We start from the raw sequence: 12104 nt of genomic DNA on the forward strand, positions 1-12104 counted from the left end.
AAAGCTGAAGCGTGTTCCCGAAAACAAAAACTTGACGACGTAAATAAACTTCAGACGTTGGCGAATGGAATCTCAAACGAGGGAAAAACCAGAAGCATTACGAGCTTCTTGAGCCTTCTACAAATCACAAGGATCAATGTTTTGAAGAACAACCATGTCTCTCTTCTGAAACCAATTGCAGACTAAACACGTTTGCACGAAACTCTAACGACCAGGTTCGCATGATCAGATAGGAACCTTAAATCACATCTCGTAACTTCTGTTGTCCACACACCTACCGGAAGGGAATAAAATGAAGTTTTTGTTAGCCCGTGATTATTTATTTGGCCTTGTAAAGAGAAATTATGATCTTCATTGAATTTTAGGTTCTACAAAAAAATAAATATCATGATTGGTATAGTTCTCGTGTAATTTTACTTGTATCACAGAATTATTAGTGTTCAAGTTTTACCAAAAATTTTCAACGAGCAAGTCGTTTGCTGTTTTATTTACAAAAAATTGGCTACGTAAGCCACCTAAACTATAGGAATTGTAAATTAGCCAACCTTTAGTAAATACTTTGTAAATAACCAACTTGCATACGTGACAGCCTATTAACTACCTAAAATATATGTTTGACTTTGTTAAATAAGTTTTTTACTAATCTGTTAATAAATCTACTTGGTTATTTACAAGAAATTAACCAAATGTGGACTATATCTCAATTCACTATATCCGTGTGGCTATATAATTTAATAACCCTAATATCTAATAACCGAGGCGGACAAAGACATACGAGAATAGAACACGTCTCAACAAAATATACATAGAATGTCTTTACTAAAACTATTATTATATCATCACTCACTCTCTAACTCACAGTCTTCTCATTTGAAGCTAATTATTGACAAAAGAAACTGTACAAAGAGAGCCGCTTATTTGAAGGAAGATTCACACTTTGACACCTATAATCTCAGCAACCTGAAAAAAGAAAAAAGAAAAAAACATTGTTATAGACACTTGTGAATAAAGTGAATTAAGAAAGGCTAAATGAGTTCAAAGTACAGTTCACCATACCTATTTAAGAAAATAAACACAAATTATAAAAATGGAATAAAATATGCAATGAAAAGACCATTAATCAACAATATACCACATATCAGAATAATCGCCTCGTCCAGGCTTTCTTATTGATACCAAATTCATAAATAATGAAGGTCTAGATCCTAAATTATGCATATGTTTTTCTTTTTAGATTCAGTGAAATGAAAGACGAGACGCTTAATGTAATTATATAAACTGTGGACACTAATTAAAATCGACATCAGTAATTGGACTTGGTTAGGTATGTCAAATCAATAAGATCAGTAAAATTGATATCAGACATACATACCACAAGCAGGTCAAAGCCAATAATCTAAAGTCTAAACTACGGCGGCTAATATGAAAAAAAAAAAAAAAAAAAAAAAAAAAAAAAAAAAAGTTCAGCCGAGGGCTGATTTGTAAATTTTTAGGCTAAAAAAAATAGCGATAAGGTCCAAAAAAAAAATTTGAGAAAGGCTATAGCCTCCTAGGCCTATACTGGTTTGGCCAAAATAAGTAGCCGGTACATCAGTCACTAAAATCAGAACCTCGATATCGGTATCAGTACTTTAATCATTGATTAAGACACCTTGAAACGTGAAATTCATGAGAGAGAGAGGCTATAGCCCCTTGGGCCTATACTGATTTGGCCAAAATAAGTAACCGGTACATCAGCCAGTAAAATCAGAACCTCAATATCGGTATCAGTACTTCAATGATTGGTCAAGACACTGTTAGAAAGTGAGAATCAAGAGCCCCCCGGGCCTATACTGACTTTGCCAAATTAAGTAGCCGGTACATCAACCATTAAAATCAGAACCTCAATATCGGTATCAGTACTTCAATAATTGGTTAAGACACCATGAAAAGTGAGAGAGAGAGAGAGAGAGACCTGATTGAAGGAATGGACGTCGGTTCCCCAGAGCCAGGCGTCGCAACCGGCGTCTCTGGCGCCCCAAACATCGTTCCTCCTATCGTCTCCGACATGAACCGCTTCCTCCGGCTCGACCCCCAAAAGCTCGCAAGCCCTAAGGAATATCGTCGGGTTCGGCTTCTCCGCCTCGATTTCAGCCGAGACCGCCACCTCATCGAACCACTCGTCGCACCCGAGGCTCCTCAGCAACGGTCTCAGCCGCGTGTCGAAGTTCGAGACCACAGCCAATTTCACACCGGCTCGCCTCAGAGACTCGAAAGCCTTCTCGGCGCTCGGGTCCACTAATCGCCACGCTTTGTTTGTCGCAAAGTAGTCGTAGAGCTCTTCGAAGTATTGTGGGTCCGAACAACCCGTCGAAGCCGCAACGACGTCTCGCCAGAAGGGCTTTCCGTCGTCGACGTATCGGAGATGGGATTTTCCCCACGGCTTCGCGTACGCTCTTCGGTAACGGTGGAGAATCTCGTTTTCCGAGTAATTTACTCCGTATTTCCGTCCCATCTCTTTGTATACCTATTCATATTAGACCATTTACCAATAATTATCATCATAAAGAGGGATATAACCCAATAAATTGGGCGGATTGTGAAGCAAAATTCGCCAAGAACTGAAGAAAAGAAAGAAAAAGACAGTTCTCTCTCTCTCTTTTTTTTTTTTTTAATTTTAAAAATGAGAGCTTGATGAACAAGGATTCCTAATAATAATAATAATTTGATTTTCCCTTATTTTTGTCTCTAAAGTCTTTTCTTCATGATTGATTTTCCCTTAATTTCGTCCCTATAGTCTTTTTGCTTCAATAAATCAACTCTAATTGTTTTTCTGTTATGGATGATGGATCAGATGAAAATCATAACAATTTCCACTTCCGTTACTTTCGTCTCTAAAGTCTTTTTGCCATAACAATTAATCAACTCTAATTGTTTCATAATAATTTCATTTTCCCTGCCATAACAATTAATCAACTCTAATTATTTCTGTTATGAATCGGAGGAAAATCACACAAATTTCATTCTTCCGTAATTCTCGCCTCCGAAGTCTACTTCCCTTTAATATATTATCATTATCTTCTAGATTAAATAATTTACTCATATGGGTTTGAAGTACAAAATGAAATATTTCAAAAAAAAAAAAAAACGAAGCCTAAAGTTGAGTATTTTTGGGGCAAAAAATTCGAAGAAGAAGAGAAAACCTGAGCGGTGGGTTGAGAAGGAACGAGAAGAGTTCCAACGGCGTCGACGAGCAAAGCTTTGTGAGTGATTTCGCCGTAAAGAGATTTCCGATACTCAAAATACTCTTTCACTCCCATCATCTCCGCCGCCGCCTCCGAGTACCACCGCCGCCGGAGATACGCCGTCGTTTTAGACGACAAAGCCTTGCTTATCACTCGCCTTCCTATCATTTCAATTCTCAAGTTTCTCAACACAAATCACTTCACTCTCTGTATTTTGATGATTTACACACAGACACTTCTTTTGCTACTTTTAAAAAAAAATGAAAACAAGTTTATGACTTTATTCTTCAACTTTTACTTTTACGGTTATACCCTCGTTCTTTTTATTTTATTTTATTACAAGACTCTGATTTAATAATTTTGAAAGCAATACTTATAGTTGTAGTTATAGACTTGAAAAATGTGATACTTTGCTTAATAATATTTGTGTAAGAATTACAAAATGTTTAAACTCAACCCAACAAGGCTAATTTGGAGTCAACCAAGATGTCCAAAAAGTTACCGAGGATGAATTTCGTTTTTACTCGAATGTAAATCTCAATCTCAGCAAGCATTAAGGGCGTGTGGTTAAAACAGGAAATGATTGGGTTTGCAATACTTTTATTTCAAGTCTTCATAAAGAGAAATCAATGAGTGTGTGATTTGACCGAACAAATGTTTGTGCCCATATCTTTTTAATTGATCGGAATAATGAAATTTTTAGGATCCATTTCCAACAGAACCCCATTAACAAAGTGACACGTAAGAAATATTATTGACAATACGTTGCCTTTGTTGTCATTTTCATCCAATTCCAGCCACAATTTTTCAACTTTCAGAGGAATAAATATTATTGACAATGTTTTCGTTTTTCTGTCACTTTCCTTCATTTTTAGACCACATATTTTCTACGCCACACAAGTTTTTCAAGCATATTTACCAATCGCAAGTTGACAGCTAAGCCACTTTTTCCCTCATAAGATACACAAATCGGGTTCGTGATTGATTACAAAGTTTGAGTTGAGATGCAAAATTAGGTTAAACAAATACTCTTACTTATTTTTTAATTTAAATTAACCAGTTAAAATCAATCAAAATTTCGATTAATTTTAATCGATTAATTTTCGGTTAATCTAGATTATAATACATTAAATAAAAAATAATACAGTGTATAATTTTTCAAATTAAATTCATTAATTAAACCTTAATTATAACTAATAATATATTATAAACAAAATTTATTTTAATTAAAATGAAATTTATTAAAATTTATTTTATGAATGCATAATAATTTTAAAAAATATATATCAATTTACTAATTAATTTAATTATAATGAAACTAAAGGTATTAATTTCTTAAATAAATTTAAATATTAAATAAAATATATTAAAATAATTCGGTTAATTTCGGTTAACCTAACTAAAAAAGTTCGATTAAGCGGTTAACCTTTAACCAAAATTTTCGATTATAGGTTAACCTAGATTAATTGAATTTTCATCTTGAGTTGCACACAGTAATTCATTATTCATTATATTTCATAAGTTAAATACTTTACATGTGATTACCGATAAATGATATTGATCATATAGCTTATTTGGCATGCACCTCTCGAATCTTAGAATAATATTTCTAGTAATTTGTTTAATTTTTTAATAAAAGCCTTACCTCCAAAACATTGGAACTACTATAACCCTTCTCGATGAGAGAAATAATCTCAACATATTTTTTTGGAGGGATGAATTAGGCGCTTTTTACCAATCATAGCAAAAAAGTAAATCTGTCCAATAGACCAGATATAGATTTTTTTTAACCAAACTCACATGACGCAAGCGCACGTGTCCCCCATGTAATAAAGCATGCTAGAGCACGATTATCGAATCTCACGAGGAACTCGTTCTATTTTTCGATGCAAACTAACAAGAAAATATAAATGAATTGTGAAAATACAAAAGAATGGGGGTTTTGGCTGTTTTTATTAAAAACTAATTAAAATTTATAAATGAACAAAGGCAATTAAATAAAGACTTGACAAATTAAGGAGAGCGAAGAGGCACGACTTTGTTGGGTTCTTCATTTCGGTCGGTTCTAAGGATTCTAGTAACGACTATTGTTTAGATAGATCTAGTTTAATTCTCTCCTGAATACGCATTAATCTCTCTCGAGTAGAAACGGGCCTAATTGTTTGAAGAAGTTAAACCTCTCGGCATGGATCCAATTAAAACAAACAATTGCATTTTCTGGACCTCATACAACTACACAAACCTCCTAATCTTTCTATATTCTAGGTAGGTGGGTGAGAGAACGGGTTGAACACACTCGATTATCACTTCTCGGTGTCTAACGGGTCTAGAGATTCATTACGTAATTAGTTAAGCCAAGTAATGATATTAACCACACCGATTCTCTTGATTATTACAAAACAAACTACAGTTAAGCACAATCCTTTAATAATCTTCTAACAAAAAAAAATCTCAACCAATTTCATCGCACCCCTCCTATGTGTTTAGCTATTCGTGATTGTGATTAAGCAAAGCAATATTGAATGACCACAAACATAAACACAAGGAGATACATAATCATTCAACAATTAATATACCACAATTAATATCCAATTCAATGAAATCCAAAGTATAAATCAAGATCAACAATAGTGAACTTAAAAAGCTTAAAAGATTCAACTAAGAAATGAAAAAAGATAAACAAAATAGAGTAATGGATATGGTACGGGTACTACCCATTAAATATTATATGTGTATAAATACGGTTTGATTTTTAAGTATCCTACAAAAGACCCTACCCATACCCTACCCATTTAAAATTATTTCTGTATTTATGAATTCTAAGCAAATTTTAGTGTATGTATTTATTAATTTAAGTATTTTTTTAGTTTATATTTTTATTTTATATTAATAAATCTAATATTAAATTGGTAAAAAAAAAAATACCCATAGGTTATCCTGTTCCCTCTACTATTTTACTCAGACCCATTAAATATAAATAGATATGAACAATGTATGGTTTCAAAAAAATTCGGGGGTAGGGTCTGGTTTTGCAGGACCCTACCCATTTTCACCCCTAGTCTTCAATGCTTCTGGACACTCATGCGGCGCGCCAAGGTCAGGCGCTCCGCGCCGTGTCCCAGTTATGCTATCGGTGTTTCGTGAACTACAAAAATAATATCAAACCTCAAGAAAAAGTCTCGATTCGCTTTCAAAAAGCGTTTTTAAGTGTGAATTAATCGTTCTTATCAAAACCATATTCCTAAAGAGTCAAACGTATATTCATCTCTCGATTTAAGCCATAAAAAGCATAGTCGCACAAGTCGAGCACGCCTTAGAACGGCCGATCAGGAAAGGCTTTCCAAGAGTGGAGGCAAAATATTTGATCTCTATCTACCATGAAGACCCTTCTCATACTTAGGTCTTGCACAACTTTGCCAATCTAGATATTGATCATGTCCCAAAAGTTGCACCATATGGAGCTATGTGAACTCACGAGGTATGTCATGTAGGCTTAAACCCTAACTTATTCCTAAATTTAATTCAAGAAAAACAAAACCAAATATCTGAATAATGGAAGCATATCCGAGTCTATTAGACATAGGTAGGTTCGCCCAAGTTTATGGAGATACAAGAATATTACATACTGAAATCAAGGACCATATGTGTTATAAAAATAATTGTCACACAGTTAATAAGAAATATTGGTTATTTCTTATTTGGCCTTTAATCAAATTAGAATCAATATTTGTGATATCCACACAATGAAAAATTTGTTTTTAAGTCAGCATTTTATCTTAAATTAGACTACAAAAATTTTGACTTATCTGCTAATGACTCAACATATATATATATATATATATATATATATATATATATATATATATATATATATATATATATATATATATAAACTTATATTCCCAAAATTAACTGAAATCTCCTATTTTTAACCACGCTTATCATAAATAATTTTCTCTAGGTGGTGGAATGTAGCGACTCGAAGTTTTAAGGTTAATTTTGTAAATTAAGTTAATCCAAGGACGAGAAAATTTTGTAAATTAATTTTCTAAGTAGTATTTCCAGTATTTTGGATTTGAAATATATTAAGGTAAGGAGAAATCTCGGAATAAAATAAAGGATTTATCGAGTTCGTCGTGAATGATAAATTATTTTCCGATGAGATATTCCGGAATTTAATTTAAGAAAATAAATTCTTAAGGATGAGAATTATTTCCGAGAAACCTTGAGTATATTTGAGTTATTTGAGAACGAATGAGAATTTTCTTAGTTTTGAAGCTTTTAATTAAAGGTTCGATCGGTTATGGTTGAAGTCACAAAATTTTGTGACAAGGACGTGGTTGTCATGTTTTTCTGGAGTTAATTGAAATAAAAAGCTTGAGTCGGGGTCAATTTGATAGCGGTGGAATTAGGAAGAATTTAATTGCAAAGTTTGAAGAATTCTCTACACTCTTCTTTTCTTTTCTTTCTTCTTCTTCTTCTATTCTTTTCTTCTTCTTGCCTTTCATTCTCTCGTGCGTTACCTGCAAAGAGAAACAGAGAAAAAAAAAACAACAAAACCGACATCAAGGACATCATCGTCACCGCCACAATCTTCACCACCACCGTCATCTTCTTCACCTTCCTCTCTTCTTCTTTAGTCTTCGCGCGCCGTCAAGCCACCGAGCCATCACCGCGTGCGCCCGCCGTGACCGAGAGAGAAGAACGCCGCGAGCTCACACCGCCGCCGACCGGAAGAGAAACACCGGGAAAAGAAGGGAATAGCATCAAGGAAGTCGAATTTCTCGAGGAAAGGTAAGGAATCGTTCTTTCCCGAATTGATTTTGGAAAAGTTTAGGATCTGCTCATTGAATTGGGGGTTTTCAATTTCAACGAGTTTTTTTGTGAAATCAACTTGTCATTGCTCCTGTTTATGATGGATTAGTGATGATTGTTACTCGGATTGGAGAGTTTGAGCATGTTTCTTGATGAAATTTTGGATTTTGGACGAAAAATTAGAAGTTTAGGGTTTGTATAAATCTGAATTGGGGGTTTCGATATTCTGGATGTGATTTGACGATTTTGGACTGAATTTGTGTTACAAAACTGAGTTTAAGATGGATTGTGTTTGGATAATTGGACGAATTGTTATGGATTTTTGATATTGAACATTTGGTTTTGGTTTTCTTGCTTGGCCATGAGTTTGTTTGGCCGTGAGTTTGTTTGACCGTGTGATGTTGATTTGAGATTCTGGTTTTTGGTGATTAATGATTCGATATACTTGAGATAAGTTATTCAATATGGATTTGGAAAAGAAAAGAATGATACTTGTTTCGTTAGAATTATTTTCAGATTTCATTATGGAAATGAAATTAGACTCGTTCAAGAAATGCGAATTTTGGACTTTATAGTTAGAAATGTCTTTGGGTTATACGATTATTAAATCGTACGTTTGAGTTTGAGTATCGTGAATTATTCATAGGATTCTGATTCAGGATCGGTTTGATTTACCGTGATAGGACTCAAGACTGAAAATCGTTTAGAGGTTCACGGAGTAAGTGAACGTCTGGATTCTTGATATTAGTGAACGTTCAACTTCACAGGACGAGCGGACGTCTCGTGGAAGAGCGATATAGACGCTTACTCTTGAGGTAGGTTATTATAACCCTTCTCTCCTGATTTTATGGTTTGGCCTCAAGTATATATTATTTTCGAAATGAAAATGTTTGTGAACGTGCCACGAAACCTAGAATCGTTTTAGAAAATGTGGCGGAACTTCAACTCGGGATATCCGATAATGAAGTTGAGAATATTTTTCGATATTATACATATATCCCGTATTTACGAAAGAAATGTTTCGTATATCCTGGACAAGCCGGTTTCACACACATGTTTACGGTGCGGAGAGTGCACCTTGCTCTGATCAGAGGACTGCCACGGGTTAAGTTGGCAGGCGGCTCAGGAGATAGTACACGTTTTAGAAGTATCTAGGGACACATTTAAATTTCTGTCATTTACATTTCTGCAATTTACATTTCTGCAAGGTATACTTGTACGTGTATGGTGATTTACACGTGACAAGAATAGTAATATTATAAAGCTAAGTATTATTTTCGAAAATCTTTTTAAAATCAAATCATTATTATAGCACCTACTGGGCCTCAGGCTCATCCCTATTTCTTCAATTTTTTTTATAATCAGGGAACGAGAAGAAGGGTTAGGACAACCTCGGAGTTTTACGTCGTCAAGTTTTTGAAGTTTTTAGTTTCGTTATCTAGCAGGTCTGTATATAAGCTTTTGGTTTATCAAAGTTTGTTATATTTTCTGCATTCTGTTTTGTTTATCTTTGGATCTGTAAAGCGAATGACTGAGTATGCACTGTGGGATGTTTAGTTACTCGTTTAGTGTTTAATAAAGTATGTTTAATATCGCTTATCTTCGCTTAGTTCACGTCTCGGTTCTCGGGGCGTGACAGGTTTGGTATCAGAGCGTCTAGGTTATAGAATCTCTAGGGAATGCATACTCGGTTTGCTTTACACTCATGGTCCATTGATTTACTTTCAGAATGGCACGACGTGGTAGGCTGCCAGGTGCGAGACCACATAACGTTCCACCATTACGAGGACCCGTGCGACCCCCTGAACCTCCTGAAGATGTGGCTGCTGCGATGTATCGCGCCTTTCAGGAGATGGCCGCACGTGCACGGAACGAAGTGCCAGCTGTTCCTTCAAGGAGTCAATGTCTGAGAGAGTTTCAGCGACTCCATATCTCTGCATTTAAAGGTGATGCTGATCCATAAGTGGCAGATCATTGGTTTCAGAACCTTATAATGCAGCTGGATACGATCAGAACTCCACAAGAGTATCGCGTAGAGTTTACGGCTACTAAACTCGAAGATCGTGCTGGCGTTTGGTGAAGGCAACTGAGGAGGACACATGACGTTGACGCCATGACGTGGGAAGAGTTTGAAGAGCTATTTTACAGGCAGTTTTTCCCACAGAGCTTCCGAGATGAAAAGGTTAGAGAATTCATTGGACTTACTCAAGGAAGCATGACGGTGTTTCAGTATGAAGCGAAGTTCAGTGATTTAGCTCGCTTTGCTCCTTCGATTGTGGAAACCGAGCACATGAGGTGCATAAGGTTTGAAGATGGTCTGAAGGCTTCCGTTCGAAGGCAGATAGTTGCTTTGGAGATCCGCGAGTATGCTAGACTCGTGTCAGCAGCTTTACGTGTCGAACAAGACAGCCTAGCGTATCAAAAAGAGCGGGCTGAGAAAGGTGAATCTTCTGGAGGACCAACCAGAAATGTTCGTCGTTCAGGAGCTGGACGGGGGCAGTCCAGTAGTGTTGCAAGCGCAAGCCAAGCTGGAGGAAGTGGTACCCGAACGTCTGGTAACAGGTTGTCTGGTGGCAGCAGCTCTATACCGTATGGCTACACGTGCTACATATGCGGAGAACCTGGTCATCTCAAGCGAAATTGTCCGAGGAATCAAGGACAACAACCTCCGCAGACTTACGTTCCACCGAGTTATGGGCCAACAAGTTATGGTCAGCCAAGCTATCGGCCGTTTGTGCCTCAGCCACAGTATCGACCACCAAGCTTCCCACAGTCTTAGGGAACTGTGCCTCAATACTTTCCTCAACAACGACCACAGTCTTCGGGAAGTGTGCAATCCCCGATGCAGAATCAAGCTAGACCTGGAGGCCAGAGAGGTTCTTCTGGAGGAGGAAAAGGACGAGCCGAGGGGCAAGCTAATGTGGTGATCGGAGAAACTTCAAAGGCTGGAAGTAGTCACACTGCCATGGACGGTATGATTCTCATCTCAACATCTTGGGCTAAGGTGTTGTTTGACACTGGTGCCACGCATTCGTTTATTTCGGAAGATTTCCTTAATATCTTGAGATTAGAAACGAATTCGTTAGAGAGACCTTTGTTTCTGCATACACCCATCGGTGAGGCCAGAGCGACCCTTAGTTGTCACAGTCAGGTAACCAGTGGAAATGGTGAGCAACTAGATGTGAATTTAATCGTGTTGCCTATGACTCTGTATGACGTCATACTTGGCATGGATTGGTTGTCAAAGTATAGAGTCCAACTAGATTGCCATAAGCGAAGAGTAACGCTACATACGGGGTCTAGGAAAACTGTCCTATATCGAGATGGTGAAGGTCAGGAAGCAGGGAATCATATTTTGAAGGCATCTGTTGGAGGACGGAAGAATTTATCGTGTTATGCACTCATTGCCTCGTTAGAAGAAGGTGTAAGGGATGCTCAGGAAGAGTTAGCTATTCATGTTGTGGATGAATTTCCAGATGTTTTTCCAGAGGAATTGTCTAGCTTACCTCCTGATCGAGAATTAGAGTTCTGCATTGAACTTATTCCTGGTACAACTCCAATCTCTATTCCTCCATACAGAATGGCACCTGCAGAGCTACAAGAATTACGAAAGCAACTTAATGAGTTGGCGAGTAAAGGGTACATTCGAAATAGTACGTCACCATGGGGAGCACCTGTGTTGTTCGCTAAGAAACACGATGGAAGTCTGAGATTATGTATTGACTACAGAAAGCTGAATGCAGTGACGATAAAGAATAAGTACCCATTACCCAGGATTGATGAGTTGTTTGACCAACTGGGAGGATCTCGATTCTTTTCCAAGATAGATCTGAGATCTGGGTATCATCAGCTGAAGGTTCGTGAGGAGGATATTCCTAAGACGGCTTTCAGGACTCGTTATGGTCATTTTGAGTTCCTGGTAATGCCTTTTGGATTAACGAACGCTCCTGCAGCTTTTATGGACATGATGAACCGAGTTTTTCGACCATTCCTTGATCAGTTCGTCATTGTCTTCATTGATGATATTCTGATTTACTCGAAGGACGCGCAAGAGCATGAGCAACA

At 36.8% G+C, this 12104-nt stretch overlaps 1 protein-coding gene and 1 long non-coding RNA gene across 2 annotated transcripts; one reads left to right on the forward strand and one right to left on the reverse strand.

Annotated features, from left to right (window-relative positions):
• Positions 1 to 725: 725 nt before the first annotated feature.
• LOC149394670 (Haloacid dehalogenase-like hydrolase (HAD) superfamily protein) lies at positions 726 to 3513 on the reverse strand. The gene is made up of 3 exons (XM_089615995.1): positions 3183 to 3513; positions 1955 to 2506; positions 726 to 960 (listed from the first exon to the last, which is right to left on the reverse strand). The coding sequence occupies exons 1-3, from the start codon at positions 3390 to 3392 to the stop codon at positions 931 to 933; spliced, it is 792 nt and encodes a 263-aa protein (XP_089472121.1). The 5' UTR covers positions 3393 to 3513; the 3' UTR covers positions 726 to 930.
• Positions 3514 to 7743: 4230 nt separating this feature from the next.
• LOC149394671 (uncharacterized) lies at positions 7744 to 9731 on the forward strand. Its single transcript, XR_016296937.1, has 3 exons — positions 7744 to 8018; positions 8723 to 8854; positions 9405 to 9731. It is a non-coding gene; the product is annotated as an uncharacterized LOC149394671 (long non-coding RNA).
• Positions 9732 to 12104: the final 2373 nt, after the last annotated feature.

Source organism: Urtica dioica, chromosome 5 (genome assembly GCF_054948205.1).
Source record: "Urtica dioica subsp. dioica isolate 48M chromosome 5, U.dioica_male_clone48M_v1_H2, whole genome shotgun sequence".
Classification (NCBI taxonomy): domain Eukaryota; kingdom Viridiplantae; phylum Streptophyta; class Magnoliopsida; order Rosales; family Urticaceae; genus Urtica; species Urtica dioica.